Genomic DNA, 20005 nt, shown 5'->3' with positions numbered 1-20005 from the left:
TTAAGTTGGCTGAGGGAGGTCAATTAAGTTGGCTAATTACTATGTTCTACTTTGATCAGATGGATCGATACTGACTTTTTTTCAGGTGCAGCAAAACTGCATTCACACATGCAAGGCAGGTGGCGAACATTTATCCATTTGATATAACATGAAGGTTTGAATACTAAATGAACCGCACGGGGGAACTCCTTTTCTAAAAGTCATTTGTCCAATAAGCAAGCGCTTCGGAAAATTAAACAGAGCAAGGCAAGGGGAACAGTGAGGGGCCTGGGCCCCTTGAGCAATCCAGTGCCTCCAAAGAGGACGAGACGCCGGGTCATTGATCCCACTTTTTAAATCAGATTGAGAAAGAGAGTTCAGTTTGGCACTACGTGTCAACTGATACCTGTTACCTGTTCTGGCCACAGTGAATGAAGTGTCCGGGCAGTGGTGAGCCGAAGAGCCGAGACCACAGCCCCGCCGGCCCCCGCAAGCGCGCAGCACTCCGCCTCCCTGGCTTGCGGTGCGCAGGCACCCAGACGCACCAAGCCAGAGCCACTATTGGCACAACTTCCTCCGTTTTCCAAACCAAGTAGCCAACAAGGTGGGCTAAGCCCCATGTGTACGATCTTATCTTCAGTTTAAACTCAGGGGCCCTGCCCCAACTGAAAAATTTTTAAGAGGTACAAACATTGGGAAAGGAACATAGAAATGGCGCCAGTACAATCGACCCTCCGTATCCACAGATTCCGCATCCGCAGATTCTGCATCCGCCGATTCCAACTGCAATTTGATCTGCATTTGGTGGAATCTGTGGGTGCAGAGGGACTGTGTATGTCTGGTTTACTAAAGTTATTGTAAACACCCACTTTTTTATTTTTAAATAGAAATACAGTTGCCAAAGAGAAAGCAGCAATCTAAATGCCAAAAGCACCAGGCATGGCTGAGGGAAGGAGTGGTGTTCAAATGATTAATTACACTCACAACGGTTCTCCCTTGTACTGGTCTCTCACGCCAAAAGCCTAACAGACTTGCCAATTAGTTCCGTGTGAATCATCCTCCACTCGCCTAATTTGCCTTCAAAGTTTGCATCAGCAATTCGCACTTACTTAAAATATCAACTTACATGGTTTTGTTTTTAGGGGGAAAAAAGAAGGGAAACCCCGTTCCTGTCTTAGTATTTCAGCAACTAAGGATCTAATAGATCCATTTGGGATCTCATTTAACAGGGCTGGTTCTCAAGAAATATAAGGACTTCACTGTGGTAATGAATTGAGAAATTTAACAAGATCCTGTAGCACAGGCCCTGAAAGTCAGTTTCTGTGAAACTCCAGTATAGCTATTTTATTTTTAAAAATTAAAATAAAAAAAAAAGGAGGGGCAAAAAGGAAGATACACACTTGAATGTAGCAGCAGAGTCAGAGGAGATTTTCTTAGGATGTCAAAGTTATCAGCTGTTCATTCTTTTCAAAGCATACTATTTTCACGTGGCCTCTTGAAATGTAATAACAGTTCTTACATAATGTAGAATTATTCATTTTTATTTTATACAAGACTTTTTTTACAATTCCAAAATTTATTCTTTAAAGGTGACTTGGCTTTTGCAGCAGTACATTCAAGTCCAAGTGTGATCGAAGTTCTTTCTCTCTTACACATGAAGCCCACACCTGAACACCGGCTCCATCGCAGTTTTTAAAAGCAAGCCAAGCGTTCACATCCTCCCCGCCCACTTCCCCTCAGCCCTCTCCGGGGTGCACCCGAGCCTCTGCTCAGAGCCTGGACCTCCGTGGAAACCTCGGCCAGGTCCACAGAGAAGGGAACGTCACCGGCAGCCTGGCCAGCGTTGCTTTTTCAAAACATGGCAGCTTCAAGGCTTCTCATGCCTGAGTGAGCCTGTGAGAGATTCTTGGAAACTTTCAACAATGGGGCAGGGCAGGGAGGCCCACAGATCTATAAGAAAGCATGCTAGCTAAGCTTGATTTGCCTTAGGGGCCTGTTCTTTAAGGGAAAGTACAGGGTGAGCTGTGCCAGTATTCACCTTGTCAGGTCACCTGGGGCAGCAATAGGACATGTAATGCAGGATAAAAGGATTTCTGGTTTGGGGCAAACGAGAGAAAGTGTTTACCACATTTAAAATAAGTCAGTACTCTTACAGTAAAATGAACGGCCTGCCATAAAAGACCAGAAAGCAGCCCTTGTATCTCCTGACTTAGATTTCTGCTCTTAAAAAAATCCTTGGCTTTTACGAATCTGGCCCACTCTGTGAAAATCAGGTAACTGATGCCTGGTCCGTTCTCAGGAGAAATGACCAGGGATCAGCAGATCTGACAGCGATTTTAAAAGTTGAAATTGAGAACTGGGCAAACATGGGGAGAAAAGCAACAGCGCACATCTTTACATGGTGGTTCCCAAGAGCAGGAGACGGTGCTGCACAGAAGTGTCCCTGGGACTGGCGGGCTCCTGATGGTGACAGCAGTGCTGCAGTCACTAGACCGCTGGGCACTGCAGGGTTCTAAGGGGGTCTCTGACAAAATACTGCGGGGAGGGCCAGGGTGGGCCAATTCGGCAAATCAGCAAGAACGAAAACAAATTTCTAAGAATCCTAAGTGGCCTCTGCAAATAAAGGAAATGTGAATTCAACACACATACACAACCCTAAGGGCTGCCAACCCGTTTGAGGGCAGAAAATCAAAAGGAGGCTCTGCGGGCAGAATACTTTCATCTGTAAGTGAGAATATTATATAAAACTCACAGGCTTGCTCCCTTCCCAAAGAATAATTTCTTCTGTGGACTACTGAAATCATATCGTATAGTGGTCCCTAACTGAAAGGACCCTTTATTTCAGAAAGAACACTGAAAAATTCTCATACAAAATGAAAATTACTATTATCTAATTACTTGTCATGACAAAAGTGTGAATCCCATTCTACAGCGCAAAAGGCACGATGAAACCCATGTGAAACGAATGTTACGAAAGCAACTCACCTGGAAATCCTGATCATCGATTCCAAACCTCTCCCGCAGGTTACGGAAAACCATCGGGCAGTATTCCTTAAACTTGAAGTGGCTCGGCATGTTTTCTCTGAAACAGGTTGTGGAATAAAGTTCAGACGTACAAACAGTGAACCAGACTTGAATCTGCCTCCATCATGCTCTCCTGCAGCCAAAGAAGCACTTGGGGTTCCCGACCCACAGAAGGCACAGGTGGGTTTCAAGGGGCCAACCAGAACCCACAGTAGGATCCGGGGGACAGAAGGGACAGACACGCAGGGGAAACGGTGAAGGAAAAGCCAAGAGCTTGGCGAGGCCGGGAGGGGCAGCACAGAGAGCCACAAACAGTGCTCCCACACTGGTCCTGGGTTGCCTGCTGATGAAAGCTTACAAAACAAGACTGACTCTCACTCCTAGATCGACCTGTTTTATCTTTTATATAAATACCACATTCTATATTCACATAGAAAAGATCCCCTCAAAAGGTCAACCTTTAAAGGGCATTATGAGAATAATTAACACATCAGCTTCACATTAGAACAATGGCCCCATTAAGGAATTTCACAATTGATCTTCACATGGGAGGGATTTCTCTGGGGCTCATCCCACTCATTCAGAATTGCTTCCTTCCCCCTTTGTGTTCACACGCGCGCACACACACACACACCCCGTGCCCCCACTGTGGTACTCCACACACTAATTTGTATATGTGTCCATTTTCAACCAACCACCTGACTGTGAACCCCCGAGGGCAGGACTGTTTCTTATACATCGGTGTATGTCTGGCTCTCAATGAACTGCCTGCCACAGAAGGTGGTCCATAATGATGTCTAAAATGACATTCAAAAGAGGGAGAAATAGTCTCAATGCCCAACATGGCATCCAATTATGTTTTATAAAAATGCACCTTCATTCTTTATTGTTTTAGGAAGTAGTCATTTCTGTTCATAAAGGAATCATCAGGAGAGTTTTGTGTAAGAGAGCTGAGGTCCATAGCTGCCAAAAAAAAAAAAGAATCCAAGCAATTTACAGCTTCAAACATTTAAATAGTAATGAGAATATCACTTTTAACATATAAGATATTCATAGAGAACAATATGCCATATGCAAAAAGATATTACCCAAGAGGGCCTGCTGTTGCTTTTCTGAAAAAGACAGATGGTTATGTTTATCACAGGATAAACTTTATCAGCAAAACTTCACTCTCACCCATTGAAAAATAATGTGATTATAGAAATTCACAAAAATTGAAATTCGAATTCACACTCCTGGCAGCCATGTAAGTTCGACAAAAGGTTGTTCTTGTACTCACTTGTTAAAAAGGTGATTGTCCACCTTTATCTTTGAATAGGCCTTGAAGTCATCTGGCATCAGCATAACAGGGATTTGAACATGGCTCAGTTCATTGATCTAGAAAAATATAAAATAAATGGCACAGGTTGTAAGTATCTAGGTGGGAAGTGCTTGACTTAAACATGTAATTTACCAAGAAAACCTCGTGGATGCTTGTACTTCCTGGCCCACATTCCTCCCTGTTCCTGCCCCCGAATCATCTCTTCTGCCGCCTTCCCCACTCTTTTCATCAGCCGTCACCACTGCCCCCAAGCACACATGGGCTGCAACTCCCCGGCTCAGCCCTGTCTGCCGCTGGCCCCCCGGATGGCAGGGGCAAGAGTGGGGTTCTGGAGGGTGAACCCTCAGGGCCAGCTGTCCCTGCTTCTCCCCGTCCACCCTCCCACTGCCCCTCCAGAGCCTTGACCCAGAGCTCCTTTGATCCCATGTCCAGGTCAACTTCCCTCTGTAAAGAAAATATTCTCTGAGAAAGAGGGCTTTTTAATTTCTGATATAAATATTTGTTGAATTAATCAATAAGACTAGTTCTTTACACTTTGGGGTACTAAAAATTCATGTGGTCTTTACTTTTCTTGTGGGAATGAATTGAAAAATAAGTATTGGGGTAGGGCATGAATTTACCAGAAGAGGAACCCTCATGAAGGAAAGGAAGGAAGCATATGGCCCTGCGATTGGATGAGAGAGAGATGGGTTGGCCAGGGGTCAAGACAAAGGCACACCTTTATGTGGTCACAGAGAACAAAAGGTTAAATCCATTTCGGTTTACATTCCAGTGAATGGCAGGGACAGGGATGGCTTTTGACACCTGACTTTGAAAAAGTTGAACCTTCTCTTGGTTAATTATTTTTGCATTTAGCTCCCAAGTGATAACTCCCTGGTTGCTAGTAATAAAAACCACTTTAAAGGTTTATACTTCCAGTAAATGTGAGATACTTGGAAGGGTTCTCAGTTACAAAAGCAAACAAAATGAGTTTCTTGATAGAGCAGAGTTGTTAACCCACTGCTGGGATCACAGAAAGCAGAAGGAAATTTTCAAGACCTTCCTTCCCCTAAAGTGAGTTTAATCATCCATAGGGCATGTGGTGACCATCAGGTAAGTGTGAAAGGAGGGGTTTCTCTGAAGATACATGCCAATTTCACACTTTGGGTCAAAGCATAACTGCGGAGCTCAACCCAAGACTTCAACACTAAACTAGGACCCCTGAAGGAAGTGAAAGTGGTCCCCAAACCCAGCGGAAGTAAATGTAAAGGGTGCCTGGAAGAAAACACCCTTAACACAGACCTCCAGGATTCCCACAGATTAAGTTCAACCAAATATGAGCTCACAAAGACAACAAGAGTGGGAGTCAACAGAAACAAAAACTGATGTTATTTTCAAGGCTTCAGCTGGTAGGACAATCAGATACAGAACAGAAGGTAAAAACTATGAATAAAACATATGAAGAGAGTAAGAGATGGACTAGCAAAAATGAGTAAACTATGAGACTTTCAAAATGACCAATCAGACTTGAAAAAGAATCAAATAAAAATTTTACAAAATGGAAACTATAACTGTTGACTTGAAAACAAAACAACAAGCCTCTGACCTAGTATTTACACAGCAGATTGGATAACTGGTATACCAGAGGGTAGATCTGAGAAAACTACCTAGAATACCACAGACAGAAAGAATGGAAACGTAATATATGAGAGAATGGTTAAGATGGGGAGTGAAGTGGGTTTAAATGGAATCTTAGAGGAAGACAGTAATACAGAATATGGGGAAGAGATAATATTTGAAGATGTAATGGTTGAGAATTTTTCATGACTGTGAGAGTTATAAATCTGTAGATGCATAATACCTAATGTACACAGAAGAAATCCACACCTAGAGACACTGCAGCTAAACTAAAGGATACCAAAAACCAAGAGAAGAAAAGTGGTCAGAGAGAAAAGACAGAACACAACAAAGAAATGACTATCAGACTGACAGCTTACTTCCCAACAGCAAAACTGGAAGCCCACAGACAGCAGAATGATATCCTCAGAGTGGAAGATTACTGTCAACATAAAATTGTATACTGTGGTATAATAAGAAATATATTTTGATCATTGTCTGGGTTCCTGGCACAATCTCCTAAAACCCTTGCAACTTCCTAAGTGACAGGAGTATCTTTTTTTTTTTTAATTAATTAATTTATTTTTGGCTGTGTTGGGTCTTCGTTTCTGTGCGAGGGCTTTCTCCAGTTGCGGTGAGCAGAGGCCACTCTTCATCACGGTGCACGGGCCTTCATCACTGTCACAGCCTCTCCCGTTGTGGAGCACAGGCTCCAGACGCGCAGGCTCAGTAGTTGTGGCGCTCGGGCTTAGTTGCTCCGCAGCATGTGGGATCTTCCCAGACCAGGGCTCGAACCCGTGTCCCCTGCATTGGCAGGCAGATTCTTAACCACTGCGCCACCAGGGAAGCCCCAGGAGTATCTTTTGTCGTTCACCAGAAGCCCTTTCGGGGCATACCTGAATTCATGCTAATGAGGTGACTTAGGTTTAGACCCCTAGATGGCCTCAGGATGGGGCTGGTCACCAGAAAGACCAAGTGACTGGACAGTTGGAACTTTCAGCCCTACCCACTGACCTCAGAGAAGGGGAAGGGGAGATGCTGGAGATGAAGTTCTATGTAAACTTTTGAACAATAAGAGTTGGAGAGCTTCTGGGTTGGTGAACACATCCATATGCCAGGAGGGTGGTGCACCCCAGTTCCATGGGGACAGAAGCTCCTGCACTCGGGACCTATGTACCTCTGCATTGGTATCCTTTATAATATCTTTTATAATAAACTGGTAAAACATATATAAATGTTTTTCAGAGTTCTGTGAGCTGCTTAGCAAAATAATGAAACTGGAGGAGGGGGCTGTGGGAACCTCTGATTTACAGCCAGTTGGTCAGAAGCACAAGTAACAACCTGGACTTGTGAGTGGTAACTGAAGTCGAGGAAGGGGCAGTCTTGTGGGACTGGGCTAATAACCTGTGGGGTCTGATTCGATCTCCAGGAAGACAGTGTCAGAACAGACTTACTGCTTCAGGATATTGGAAAAAAACACGTGGGACAAACCCATTAAAACTATCTTTCAATATATTGGAAGACTGGGATTGACATACACACTACTATATATAAAATAGATAACTAGAGGCTACCCTGGTGGCGCTGTGGTTGAGAGCCCGCCGGCCAATGCAGGGGACACAGGTTTGTGCCCCGCTCTGGGAAGATCCCACATGCCGCGGAGCGGCTGGGACCGTGAGCCATGGGCGCTGAGCCTGCACGTCCGGAGCCTGTGCTCCGCAACGGGAGAGGCCACAACAGTGAGAGGCCCGCGTACCACAAAAACAAACAAACAAACAAATAAAAATTAGATAACTAATAAGGACGTACTGTATTGCACAGGGAACTCTACTCAGTACTCTGTAATGGCCTATATGGGGAAAGAATCTTAAAAAGAGCAGATGTATGTATATGTATAACAGATTCACTTTGCTGTACACCTGAAACTAACATAACATTGTAAATCAACTATATTCCAATAAAAATTTTTTTAAAAAACTATGTTTCAAAAAAATGAGAGCAAAATAAAGGCTTTTAACTGAGAACTTATCTACAACACACCTCCCTAGAGGAACTTCCAAGCTTTAGAAGCACATTATTTATACTCTATTAAAGATATACTTCAGAAAGAAGGTAAACATTGTGGCGGGAAGGTCTGAGATAACAAAAAGAATTCGTAAGTAAATAAACTGGTAAATATGAGGACAAATATAAGTAAACATCATCTATATAAAGTAATAATGCCAAATTTATGAGATTAAAAAGGACAGAAATACACACTGAATAGCAACAGGGTATAAGTTGGAAAGTAGATGGCCACGGTTATAATGCTCATGGTATTGTTCAGGAGGAGCGGTAAGATACTAACTGCAGACTTTTAAGTATTATGCTACAATTTCAAGGGCAAACATTAAAAGAATAAGAAACACAGTAGATAACTTCCAAACTAGTAGAAGGGGAAAAACAGAATAAGAAAACAAAACTCAATTTAAAAAAAAAGAAACGTGGGGCTTCCCTAGTGGCGCAGTGGTTAAGAATCCACCTGCCAGTGCAGGGGACACAGGTTCAAGCCCTGGTCCAGGAAGATCCCACATGCCGTGGAGCAACTCAGCCCGTTTGCCACAATTACTGAGCCCATGTGCCACAACTACTAAAGCCTGCGCACCTAGAGCCCACGCTCCACAACAAGAGAAGCCGCTGCAGTGAGAGGCGCGCACACCGCAACAGAGAGTAGCCCCCGCTCGCTGCAACTAGAAACACAGCCAAAAATAAATAATAAATAAATAAATAAATTTTTAAAATAAAAAAAGAAATGCAAGCAAGAGAAAAAAAATTTGCACAACAAAAGTGGGACAAATAGAAAGTTAGTGATATAAATAAATCTGGATATATACATAATCACAATAGGCATAAATAGGCTAGCAGTTAAACATAAAGACTGTCATAATTAAAAGCTATAAGCTATGTGCATGAGACACACCTAAAACATAAGAACTCATACATCAAAAGCTAAGGGACAGAAAAAATATATTAAATAGTACTAAAAATTACTGAAAAGCTAGCCTACTTTTATTAGTATCAAATAAACTAATAACTTTAAGGCAAAAGCATTACTAAGGATAAAGAAGGTCTGTGCACAATGATAAAAGGTTCAATTAGCCAGGAATATAGGATTCATATTTTATAAGCACCTAATTAGCCTGAAAGTATAGAGCAAAAATTGTTAGGACCTCAGGGAAAACGGGCGATCCATCATTATAGAGGAACATTTGAATGTGCTTTTATTGACAGTCTAAACAGACACAAAATTAAGAAAGATACAGATTTTTAAACAACATATTGAAGTCAATATGTTGCATAACTATTATATTATGGCCAAGTATTCTTCCAGATGATTGGGATACATTGTGGAACAAAACAGATTAAGATGCCTGCCCTCTGGAGCTTCTGTTTTAGTGGGAAGACCCAGAAGATAAAACAATAAACTTAGTAAATTACTGTGTTAGAAGTAAATTATCTACTATGTTAAAAGGCTATGGAAAAAGGAAAAAGAGCAGGACAAAAGAGCTAGGGAGCACCCATCAGTGCACAGGTGAGAGTCACTGAAGTATTTAAAATAGGGTGGATTCAAGTAGGCCAGAGTTCGGAGGAGATGAGATTTAACATTGCAGTGCAAAGGCCCTGGGGTAGGGACATGCCTGGTATGCTTGGGACAAGGAGACCAGTGTGGCCGGAGCAGATTATGTGAGGGCAGAAACAGTAAGAGCTGAAATCAGCGGTAAAGGCAAGGGGTTCCTATAGGGCCTTCCGGGTCACTAGAAAGACTCGCTTTTACTCTGAGAGATAAGGGAGCTCTTGCAGCTTCTGGGTAATAAAGAGATGATATCAGTGAACTTAGGGCTTAGAAAGATGACAGGGTGGTGGGCACAAGCATAGAAACAGGGAGACCAGTTACACGCAAGTGTAGTAATAGTCTGTTTGTTTTGTTTTTTGGGTTTCTTTTGGCTGCGCCTCGTGGCCTGTGGGATCTTAGTTCCCCGACCAGGGATTGAACCCGTGCCCCCTGCAGTGGAAGCATGGAGTCTTAACTGCTGGACCGCCGGGGAAGTCCCGTGATACCCTGTTTTGACCAGGACGACAGCAGTGTAGTTAGAGACGGGGAGTCAGATTGTGGATATTTTCGGAAAGTAGAGACATGATTTCCTGGAGCTCTGAGCGGGGGTGTCAGAACAACAGAAGCTCAGGCCCACTCACAGGCTTTGGTCTGAACAATTAGAAGATGGAGCTGCCATCGACCAACATGGGGGAGACTTCTCACTGTGTTTCTCTTTACGCTTTTTGATTTTTGAATCATGTTAAAGAATTGACTGGTCTAAAAATTCAATACTTCTTTAAAAACCCCATGACAAAAAAAATATATGCAAACTATCAGCTACAGTTATAAAATATATATTACATTACTATATTCATACAATACTTACTACTTATAATAATTAGTATAGAATTATATTATGTTGAACACTGCACAGGTTTTCAGATTGGATACCACCACCCTCATTTCTGGATCCACATTGACTTTCGTGTGGTATTTGCTTTTTCTTTACATAACCGTTTAGAGTCCAGCTTCCCAAAGATTATCACTGTGCTACAGGAAGTAGGTACAAAGTTGAAATTGTGAACTCCCTCAAACTAGCAGTTTGCATGGTGTCTCACAGATGTAGAGAGCGCCATGTTTCCCTTGAAATTTTAAAATCTCCCTCGGTACTCCTTGTGAATTTGCTGCAGTGCCCCAGGGCACTGTTTGGGGACCACAGCTATAAACAGCAGCAGATGTTTAAAACAGCAAATGACATAATCTAATTATAGAATAAGATAATCAGAATAATCCCCTAAATGCATTGTACTGGATTATAACATATAACCACTTTATATTCACCTCAAACGACCTTCATTACAACCACCAGTTAATCCTCAGCCCGTATAAACTGATGATCTCTATAACCTTCCCAAGCAAATAGCTTTCTTGGGATAACGCTGTATCAGCTGCATTTGTGCAAAGCCAAATTACAATTCTGTTCCTATCAAATTATGGCAATAACTTAATCAGACATCACTTTTAGCCCATTCTATACTATATTATTAAAATCTCCTTTGTGTTATGGCCCATAAAAATGTATGAAACTTCCACTAGACTGATTTAAAATCATATAATCTCTCCCATTCAGTTTACTCATGTATCTTATAATATTAACTAATTCTCAGAGTATATCTGTAAAAAATTAAAATCTATATCTCTTTATGCTAGCACTGGAATATCAAAGTTTGGAGAAAAAAAAAGAGAGAGAGAGAGAGAGAGAGAGAGAGAATAAGACCAGGAAACCAAGACTTGTGACAAGCACAGTTAGAATGAAGCTGGATGGCAATTAAATCCATTTCTCAATATCTATGGAAATAGAAGAGAATAAATAAAAACAAAGGAAATTTACAGGGTGACAAGGAAAAGTGAAGGAGCAGACAATTTCATGTTGCTTTCACCAAATTACAAAGAAGAAAGTTGGAGAGAGCATAATAAGTGATTCCTGTCACATCTCTGCTTCCAGTGATTTCTGAGAAAGCAAAACCCCACCTGGCAGCAGGAACATGGAAATCCATCCATTCCACTCTTGTGCTGCTGAGATCTGTGTTGGTAACAGCATCTTCCTTAGAAAGCCAGCAGTGAAAGAGGAACTTTGGAGATCCTGCTCTGAAAAATGTTTTGTTCTAAAAACGTGAAAACCTTCCAGCCCAAACGGAATGTGTGATCTGTGAATTTCCCTCACCGATATGTGTTCCATACCCATCCTCGTTACGTGAGCATCCGCTCTGCTGGGCGCCGTGCAGAGACCAGTGTTCACCCAGAGTCCACAGTCCGGAGGGGCCCACGTGTTCGCTGAAGAAGTGCACAAATGTAAAGTTCCAACAATGACAAGGGTCAGGAGGAAGGAGGTCATCGGGCTATGAGCAAGCGGGACGGAGGCGTGGCCCAGGGCGGGGATGGAGGTGAAGGAGGGGCCAGCCTGGAGCACGAGGGGGAGGGGACAGGGGTTCCAGGAAGCAGGGGGGCAGGTGCAAAGGCCCTGCAGCGGGGTTGTGTGTGTGGGGTACAGTTTACCTGGAGAGACGGCAGCTTAATGTGTTAGGAGTGCAGGAATCCAGGCGCACGAGATGGGATGGCGCTGAACCGCCTAAAAGGGCTGTAAGAGGCCACACGAGCGCTCCAAGAGAGGACGGACAGGGCCGAGGGGAAGGAAGGTTCTGGCGATACAGCACGGGTCTAAACGCGGGGCTTGTGGGACAGGACAGCGTAGAGCATCTGTCGAGAGAGCGCACTTCAAGGGAAGAGTCCAGTTTTGAACTTGTGAAAGTTGATGTGCTCTTGAGACACCTTAAGTGTGTCAGGCAGGCAGGTGGACTTTTGGCTCTGACATTCCCAGGGGAGGCAAGGAGTGGGGTGGGAGGGAGGAAAACAGGCATGTTGTGTGTAAGACACAGGTTATCCACAGGGGTGGCGAAGGCGAACGGGAAGCACTGCCGGCAAGGGAGGGAGTGAAAGCAGGGTCAGCTCGTGGGCAGCAAGGAGCGAGCGAGTCGAGAACAGAAGGGGACGAACAGTGGCGAATGCTTCTGAGAAGTGGAGCGGGACGATGATTGTAACATGGCAGCTGGAAGCGTTTGGGGCCCTTGGGCTGGGGACTCTGATGGAGGACAGCCAAGGAAACCAGGCTGGGGAACGCTGAGGAGAGCAGGGGGAGGTGGGAGAAGGCAGACCCGGATCTGGCTAGGTTTTCAGAAGTCTGGAAGGAGAGAGATGCGGAGGGGTGAGGGATGGAGGAAGGGGCTGAGTCTAAAGACGGGATATTCCTTCTTGGGGATGTGTGGGCTCCGGGCTCCCAGCCTGCCTGAAGGGAATGGCTTTGAGGAGGCAGTCCCTCCATCAAGAAGAGGGAAAGGGGACAGGGGCTGTGCAGCGTGGCAGAACCTGCCCCAGGGGAGACGGGGTTCCCTCCACGGGCTCCTCTTTTCTCTGGGAAGGAGAGCCATGACGACCTGCTGAGGGTGAGAGGCAGGCCGAGCAGTGTGGGGGCTTAGAGAGAACACACAGAAGCTGAAAAAGTGATTGCAGGATGTGGGAGAACAAGTCTGAAGAGAGAGATGTGGCTGGGCTTTGGGGCAGAGCTGGGAGTCCATTCGCGGTGATGGTTAGTGTACAGGGCACCAGGCGAACCTGTGCAGTGGCATTCCCCAGAGCCGGGCCGCTGGAAGAAGCTGCTGATAGAGGATGATTGGCCTTCGTCGGGTCTGAGGGTTTTGCTAGTTGGGTGTGCCAGAAAGATGAGACAAAGTGTCATGGAGAGAGCAACGGAATTCATTCTAGGATAATCACTCAGAAATGGAAAGTCAGTACAAAACACTCATCCCTGACCACTGTAGTTGATGGGGCAGCACATACACAGTGTGAAGGACAAAGCAGCAGAGAAGGAAAGCTGGAGTCCAGACAGTAAGTGTCCCAGGAACTCAGGGCAGGGAACTGTGACAGGTGTCTGGAAGGGCTTCTGGGAGGGAGTGAAGCCCGATGTGGCTCTTGAAGGATGGAGAGATGTGACTAGTGTTTCATTTAAATACATTTTGACAAGTTCCATCTTCACAAACCAGCAGTTCCCCAGGAAGGAGGGAATGTTTGGCCCTCATTATTTGAGAAGAAAAGAGATGAGAAATCAAAGCCAATTATGATGAAATTAAAAGAGACCCTTAGCAAAGGAGATATTTTCATGAGTTCCTGCCTAATCTTCTACAAGCACTGCCAAGTTAATAGCTCTGTATCTTTTTGGTTTTTGCACTATGTAATGCTTTTAGTACCTGTTGATTCAGTTGTGCTTTTTTGTGAATTAAGTATTTTTCATTTTGCCAAATAAATAAATAAATTAAATAACGGAGACCCATAGCGATCCCCCAGTCTAATGTTAATGTCTCACTGTGCAGATTACAGCACCCCCTGGTACGGCCGTGCCTTTATAATCGAGGAGGAGCTTGCCACTGAGTTGTACTAGACAGCTACTGCATCAGCATTTCTTCCACAATGCCTTTCCTTCACAATGCCTTCATGTTTCCTTTGGGTTTCTCTCCATCCGCCAGCCAGCCCCCCCATCCTCTCCCCACACCCCTTGGTCAGGTGAATAGCTAGATTTAATGACTGGCGCACAAACACTTCACAAACCACAGGCTCTACCACTTAAAAGAACCTCTTAAGTAGTGAACAATATTTTTCAATAGTGTATCCGTGAGCCCCCTTTTTTTTCTATAAGCACATTTTATTTTTTTATATGTAGGGCTCACCAGTCATTCATAAGTTTTACCAAAATATTAACTACAGTGCTGCCTGATCATTGAAAGGCCTGGATAATTCTCTCCTGTAGCCTATTACTTTGACATCACACAAACTAAAATATATCCTTGTCTCTAATTCACATTAATGAGCCGATGCAGATAATGACAATGAGCTATCATCTTTAATAAGGCTGAGTTGATTTTATTTGTTAACTTCTATCTTCCACATAGGGCAATGGACTGTGAACTTTCAGGCTTTAGGACAAAATTCTTGGGTTTCAAAGTCTTCAGTCTGAGAAAATTTTAATTTATTAGTTTGGCATTCTACCTAGCTCAACCATTCTACTGCTATATGGCCTACCTCGAAACTGGTGGCACAACTAATAATGGTGTATTATCATTAGCTTACATCAGTTTTTTTTGTTTTGTTTTGTTTTGTTTTGTTTTGTTTTGCGGTACGCGGGTCTCTCACCGTTGCGGCCTCTCCCGTTGCGGAGCACAGGCCCCGGACGCGCAGGCCCAGCGGCCATGGCTCACGGGCCCAGCCGCTCCGCGGCATGTGGGATCCTCACGGACCGGGGCACGAACCCGTGTCCCCTGCATCATCATCGGCAGGCGGACTCTTAACCACTGCGCCACCAGGGAAGCCCTTTACATCAGTATTTTAACAAAGCATTTATACTTTTCTTCCTGTCTTTATAGATATTCTATACATATAGGAAACACACACACATATATAGTTTCATTTATATATGCTACATAATATTCATGAAAGAAAACAAAAAGATTTGTGTTAACCATTACTGTTTTGAAGGAAAAAATAACACACCCCACAGGAATAAGCATGCATCATGAAATCCAAATAGTTTTTAATTTATGGAGATAAAAGTGCTTTTGGAGCTTACTTATTAAACTTTTATTAAGTTAGTTAAATAATAAACTGGAAGCACTAGTTCTGTTATGAAGGCAACATTTAAAGTTCCTTCAGGTTGCAAATATTTAATAAACTCTCACGACAAAGGTGCAGTACCACTTTATACTTAACAGTTGTCAAACCACTTGGACAAATAGTTTTTCATTTTCTATTTGTGCTGACAGTCACATTCAGAGTCCTATAAAGCTCATGATCGTGAAAGTATATTGTAGACACTCCCATACAGAGAAGCTGTAGGCTTCTCCCCGGTGCCCTGGGAAGGGCCTCTTGTTCCTGTTTATACCGTGTCAGTGCAACAGACTGATGTGGACCAGCCCAGACTTTCCGCTGAGCCACTGGGCATCAGAGTGGACAGTGCCGGAGCCCAACATAAGACATTAAATAAAGAAACTTTGTTGTGAACGTCGACACAAGGGCCAAGTGGAGGGTGGGAGGGTGAGGAAAAGGTTTAGTACGAAGTGCCCAAGTGTTCCTGATTGTATTACAATTCTAGAGTCGGGGGAGAGTGTGTAGAAGGGAAGATATTGTTGACATGGAGGGTGGTAGAGGGTGGGGGGAGCTGGTGAGGTCTAGGCTCCCCTCGGCCTTGACTCAATTAATACTTGGCATTAACATTGCTGCTCATACTTAGTGGACACCTGCCAAGCATCACATTCAACACTCTAGACACAGTATCTCATTTGATCTTTAATCAAACGGAGTAGGTACTATTATTATTATCTCCATTTTCCAGATAAGAAAATTGAGGCTTAGTAAGATTAGGTAAACTAGTCCAGCCTAAACCTTCCTCAGTCAGGCAATTCACGTGAGTTACCTCAAATATGCAAGTCAGAGAACACGGCTGGCTGACCCTAAGATCCTTTGGAGAGATCCTGACAGCCTCTGAGGCAAGAGTCACAGCAATGTCAGAAACCGTCCACCTGAAATTCAAGTCTTCATCATGTTAAAAACTTCTAAAGGAGTCCTTTCCTTTTTTTTCTTTGAGGAGTAATTAAACAGACGTTTAGAATAAATGATTAAATGCATGTTTAATTGAATATGCGCCATAATCTACAATGACATCAGCTGTGATTTTAATAAGTGCAATCTAAATTTGGAAAGACCTGTATCACCGAGAAGTTTTCATTTCTCTGACATCCCTTGTCATTTCAAAAAAAGGGAAAATACTGTAAATTAACTATATTTCAATAAAAAACAAAAAAATACACAAAAAAAGGAGAAAATAAATATTCCTCAAAGTTTCATTAAATCCTAATGAATCATAGATAGTATCCTTAAAGGATACGAAATTGATTTCCAAAGCCATTATTTATTTATTTATTATTAATTAATTAATTATTTTTTTGCAGTACGAGGGCTGTTGCGGCCTCTCCCGTTGCGGAGCACGGGCTCCGGACGCGCAGGCTCAGCGGCCATGGCTCAGGGGCCCAGCCGCTCCACGGCATGTGGGATCTTCCCGGACCGGGGCACGAACCCGCATCCCCTGCATCAGCAGGCGGACTCTCAAACACTGCGCCACCAGGAAAGCCCAAAAGCCATTATTTATTAAAGCAAATTGCTGAGTTTTCCCTATGAAAAGTATGATTAATACATGGTACAGTAAAACTCATGTGACTTACTTTTCCTTTTATATTACTATATGACCCAACTCACAAAAGGTATCTTGATCGCTCTCTTCAGCAAAAAATTCAAACTTCTATCCCACTCAAGTCACCTCCAATGCTGCAAAACATGGCTTTTATTTATTTGTTTTGTGTATTAAATCTGCTGATTGCAAGGGGTGTCATTCCTGCAGAGGTAACACTGAATTCACACTGGCAAGAAAACCAAGTTTGCGGTTAAGTTGCAAACGTGGGAATGATAAACAACTACTGGACAAGGAATAAATAAGTGAGACCCAGCTGGTAATGGTTCTGAAGTGAAGGCATACAGACGTGTCCTCACATAGCCATTTCACACTGAGACATATAAAAAATCAACTTCACTAATTTATATGATTTTTTTCAGTCAAAACCATGTTTATAAATCGTGAGGCATTATTAATGACACTTCATTAATTCAGATATATGCACCCTAGATACTATGTTCCCAGACGAATGCAGAATTGTATTGGTTTTCATTCAGCCAAGTTTACACAAAAAGGACTGAAAAAAAACAGAAAAGGAAATCTCTCACACGTAGTAGACACTGAGATATTTAATCTGATTATAATAGACAATTCACTACAAATTATGCCACATTCAGGTGAAACAGGAGGCATCCAGCACGTCAAGCCGCGGGGTATGGTGCTGGGTATGGAAGCTGGTACACAGGCACCGGTGGGGGGAGCACGTCCCAGATTGGAGCAAGTCGGATACGGCAGGAGTGGGAATTATCTTAAAAGGCCTATTTATTCCTCCTCAAAATCTCAAGACACAGATTGAACCAGGCTTATTTTATCTCCTGAACATTTCCTACTGCTTAAATATGAATGCATATTTTAAAACACAACTTGACGGTAATAATAATAAAGAGGGTAGACTGACCAATGAGAAAACGGAACATAACCACAAAGGATTCAAGATCAGTAAGGACCCACTGGGAAAAAGAACTACAATGTGTAACTTGACATGACTGTAATTTTGGATACTATTTTGACTTTAATTAATTTCTTAGGGAAATCAATAAATATGTCATACCAGATCCCCTAGACTTTACATGTTTTGCAATTGCGTCTAGCTTCTACAAAAGAATCCTGACTTCACAATTTAAAAAAAAAAAGGGATACAAATTCACCATTAATGTTAAAACAAAAAAATCTCTTTTCCCCGCCTCTGTATCCCTTCATATCAGTGTCTGAAAATAGATACTTTCCACTTACTGGACTCATCCTTAAAAAAACCTCACAAAATTCCTTTGTGACTCTATGGTTGATAAGCATAGAAGGATTCCTCCCACCCAATAATTTACTCTGAACATTTCTGCCCCAGGGTTCATTGGCTTTAGGAAGTGAATGAGTCGACAACTAAAATTACTACTACCAAGAGATAATAGTTGAGGGTGTTCCAAGAGCGACTGGAACAAATCACAGCTGGACGGTCTAATACTCTGGTCCCTGTTCCACAAACAGCAGGGGTCGTTTAAATGTGAATGGGAACTTTCCCTGGTTCTCCCCAAAAGGTGTACAAAATGACCTCAGGCGCATTTTTAAGAAAATAGTTTCCATAGCGTGACCTAGAAAAGGTCACCAAGATTGTGCAAGTCTCTCCACACTCTTGTCCAGACCATCTGCCTCCCTGTTTCTGGAGAGGGTGGGGAGCGGTAGCTTGGGGAGCAGCCACGAAGCAGAGAGATGTAATAACATTAAGGGTTGTAATAACAAACTTTAAGCAATTAGGTAGCCTGCCTGGCGTGTACAGAATTGTCCAAATTAGGTGCAATACCTATGATCACCCCTTCCAAATACCTTCTGAGGAAGACTTCTAAAAAATTCTTGAATTATATCTGTTTGTAAAATGGGGATACCACCACCAATTTACATACTGAAGTTTCTATTTTATGATGGTGGTAGCAACCATAACAATCTTGCTATTGTTATGAAGAAAACGGAACCAAGAATATCATAAAAGGACTTTTTTCTACTAATTTTCTTAACAAGTTTGTGGCAGTGGGAGTAGATCACCTAAAGTTTTTAATCTTATTTTTACTTTTTGATACCTAATATCTTATTCCATATTTTAAAATATATATATTAACTTGAACATCAGCTCTCATTTGGAAATAGTTTTATAATCTTGTAAAGAATATAGGTTGAAATAATTAAGAATTTTAAAAACTGATGTCTCAATGTGATTCTAGCATGAAGCCCACTCCTGGAAAGGTGTGGCTCTCGTTACAACTTAGACTGCAAATTGAACAGCAATTTGAAAGTTCTGAGGTTTCAGAGGAGCAGACAAGGCAAATTAGAGTCAATTACAGAGGCAGGAAAAAACAAGCAGTTGGAAATGTTTGTGAATTGTGTTTTTATCTGTCCTGAGGCAAGAGGTCAATTTTCAACAACTGCTCCATCAACACTCATTTTCTAAGATTACCATATTTTAAAAGTTAATATCTTTCTGTGTGCAAATAAGACAAAAGCAAAGACACACGTATATTTCAATTAAAGCCTTCTTTTGAAATGTGAGCTACCTTTAGATGTCTAGAAAATAAATGTTTTATTTTGAGGAGCCAAACAAAAGTGTTCGGATAGCAAAGCTGGATAGAGATATGAATCAGAGTACAAAGGTCTGCCACTCCAGCATCTATAAACTCAAAAGCCCAAGTTAGTAGCCTTAAGGGGATTTTTCTGTTGAACAAGGATCATTAAATCAATCTTTTGATTAATGGCTACTTGACTAAAATTAAAACATCATCAGGAATACTTAAACTCTTGCTTAGAATCTTACTTTAATTTGTATCAGAGTCATACACTCTACCATAGACCATCTGTCAACGTGGTATCTTCAAGCTCGATCAGACACTTCTGATGGGTGTTTCTCACTGGTTGGCCTGTGGCCAACTTCAACCAAAAGAATGAAGTCACATTAAAATTTTACCTCCCAAAGACTCTGACATGAAATTATTGAAATAGACCAAAGATTTAGAGGCTATTACAGAGGTAATACAGGCTTTAAAAAAATTCAAGAAAAATTTGCTGATGAAAACAATGTGAATGTGGTCCATTCAAAAGGAAGCCAGGCTTGGAGTCAGGAGACCTGTGACAGAGCCCTGGTCCTCCTACCACTTCATCACTGCCTACCCTTGGGCAAATTGTTCCAACTCTTTTTTTT

General features: G+C 42.6%; 1 protein-coding gene across 2 annotated transcripts in view; it reads right to left on the bottom strand.

The window, feature by feature from the left end:
- The window catches only part of PIP4K2A (phosphatidylinositol-5-phosphate 4-kinase type 2 alpha), a 178247-nt gene that overhangs the window by 68601 nt on the left and 89641 nt on the right, over positions 1-20005 (bottom strand). The window contains exons 2-4 of one of the 2 annotated variants that reach the window (XM_007454165.1): positions 4283-4380; positions 2943-3061; positions 2413-2436 (exon numbers count right to left, since the gene is read on the bottom strand). In XM_007454165.1, the coding sequence (XP_007454227.1) occupies positions 2413-2436; positions 2943-3061; positions 4283-4380 (241 nt within the window). The remainder of the gene's footprint in view (positions 1-2412; positions 2437-2942; positions 3062-4282; positions 4381-20005) is intronic. The other variant, XM_007454164.1, reaches the window with a different exon arrangement.

This window comes from Lipotes vexillifer, unplaced genomic scaffold, assembly GCF_000442215.2.
Source record: "Lipotes vexillifer unplaced genomic scaffold, Lipotes_vexillifer_v1.1 scaffold316, whole genome shotgun sequence".
Classification (NCBI taxonomy): domain Eukaryota; kingdom Metazoa; phylum Chordata; class Mammalia; order Artiodactyla; family Lipotidae; genus Lipotes; species Lipotes vexillifer.
This window is presented reverse-complemented; position numbering and strand designations above follow the sequence as displayed.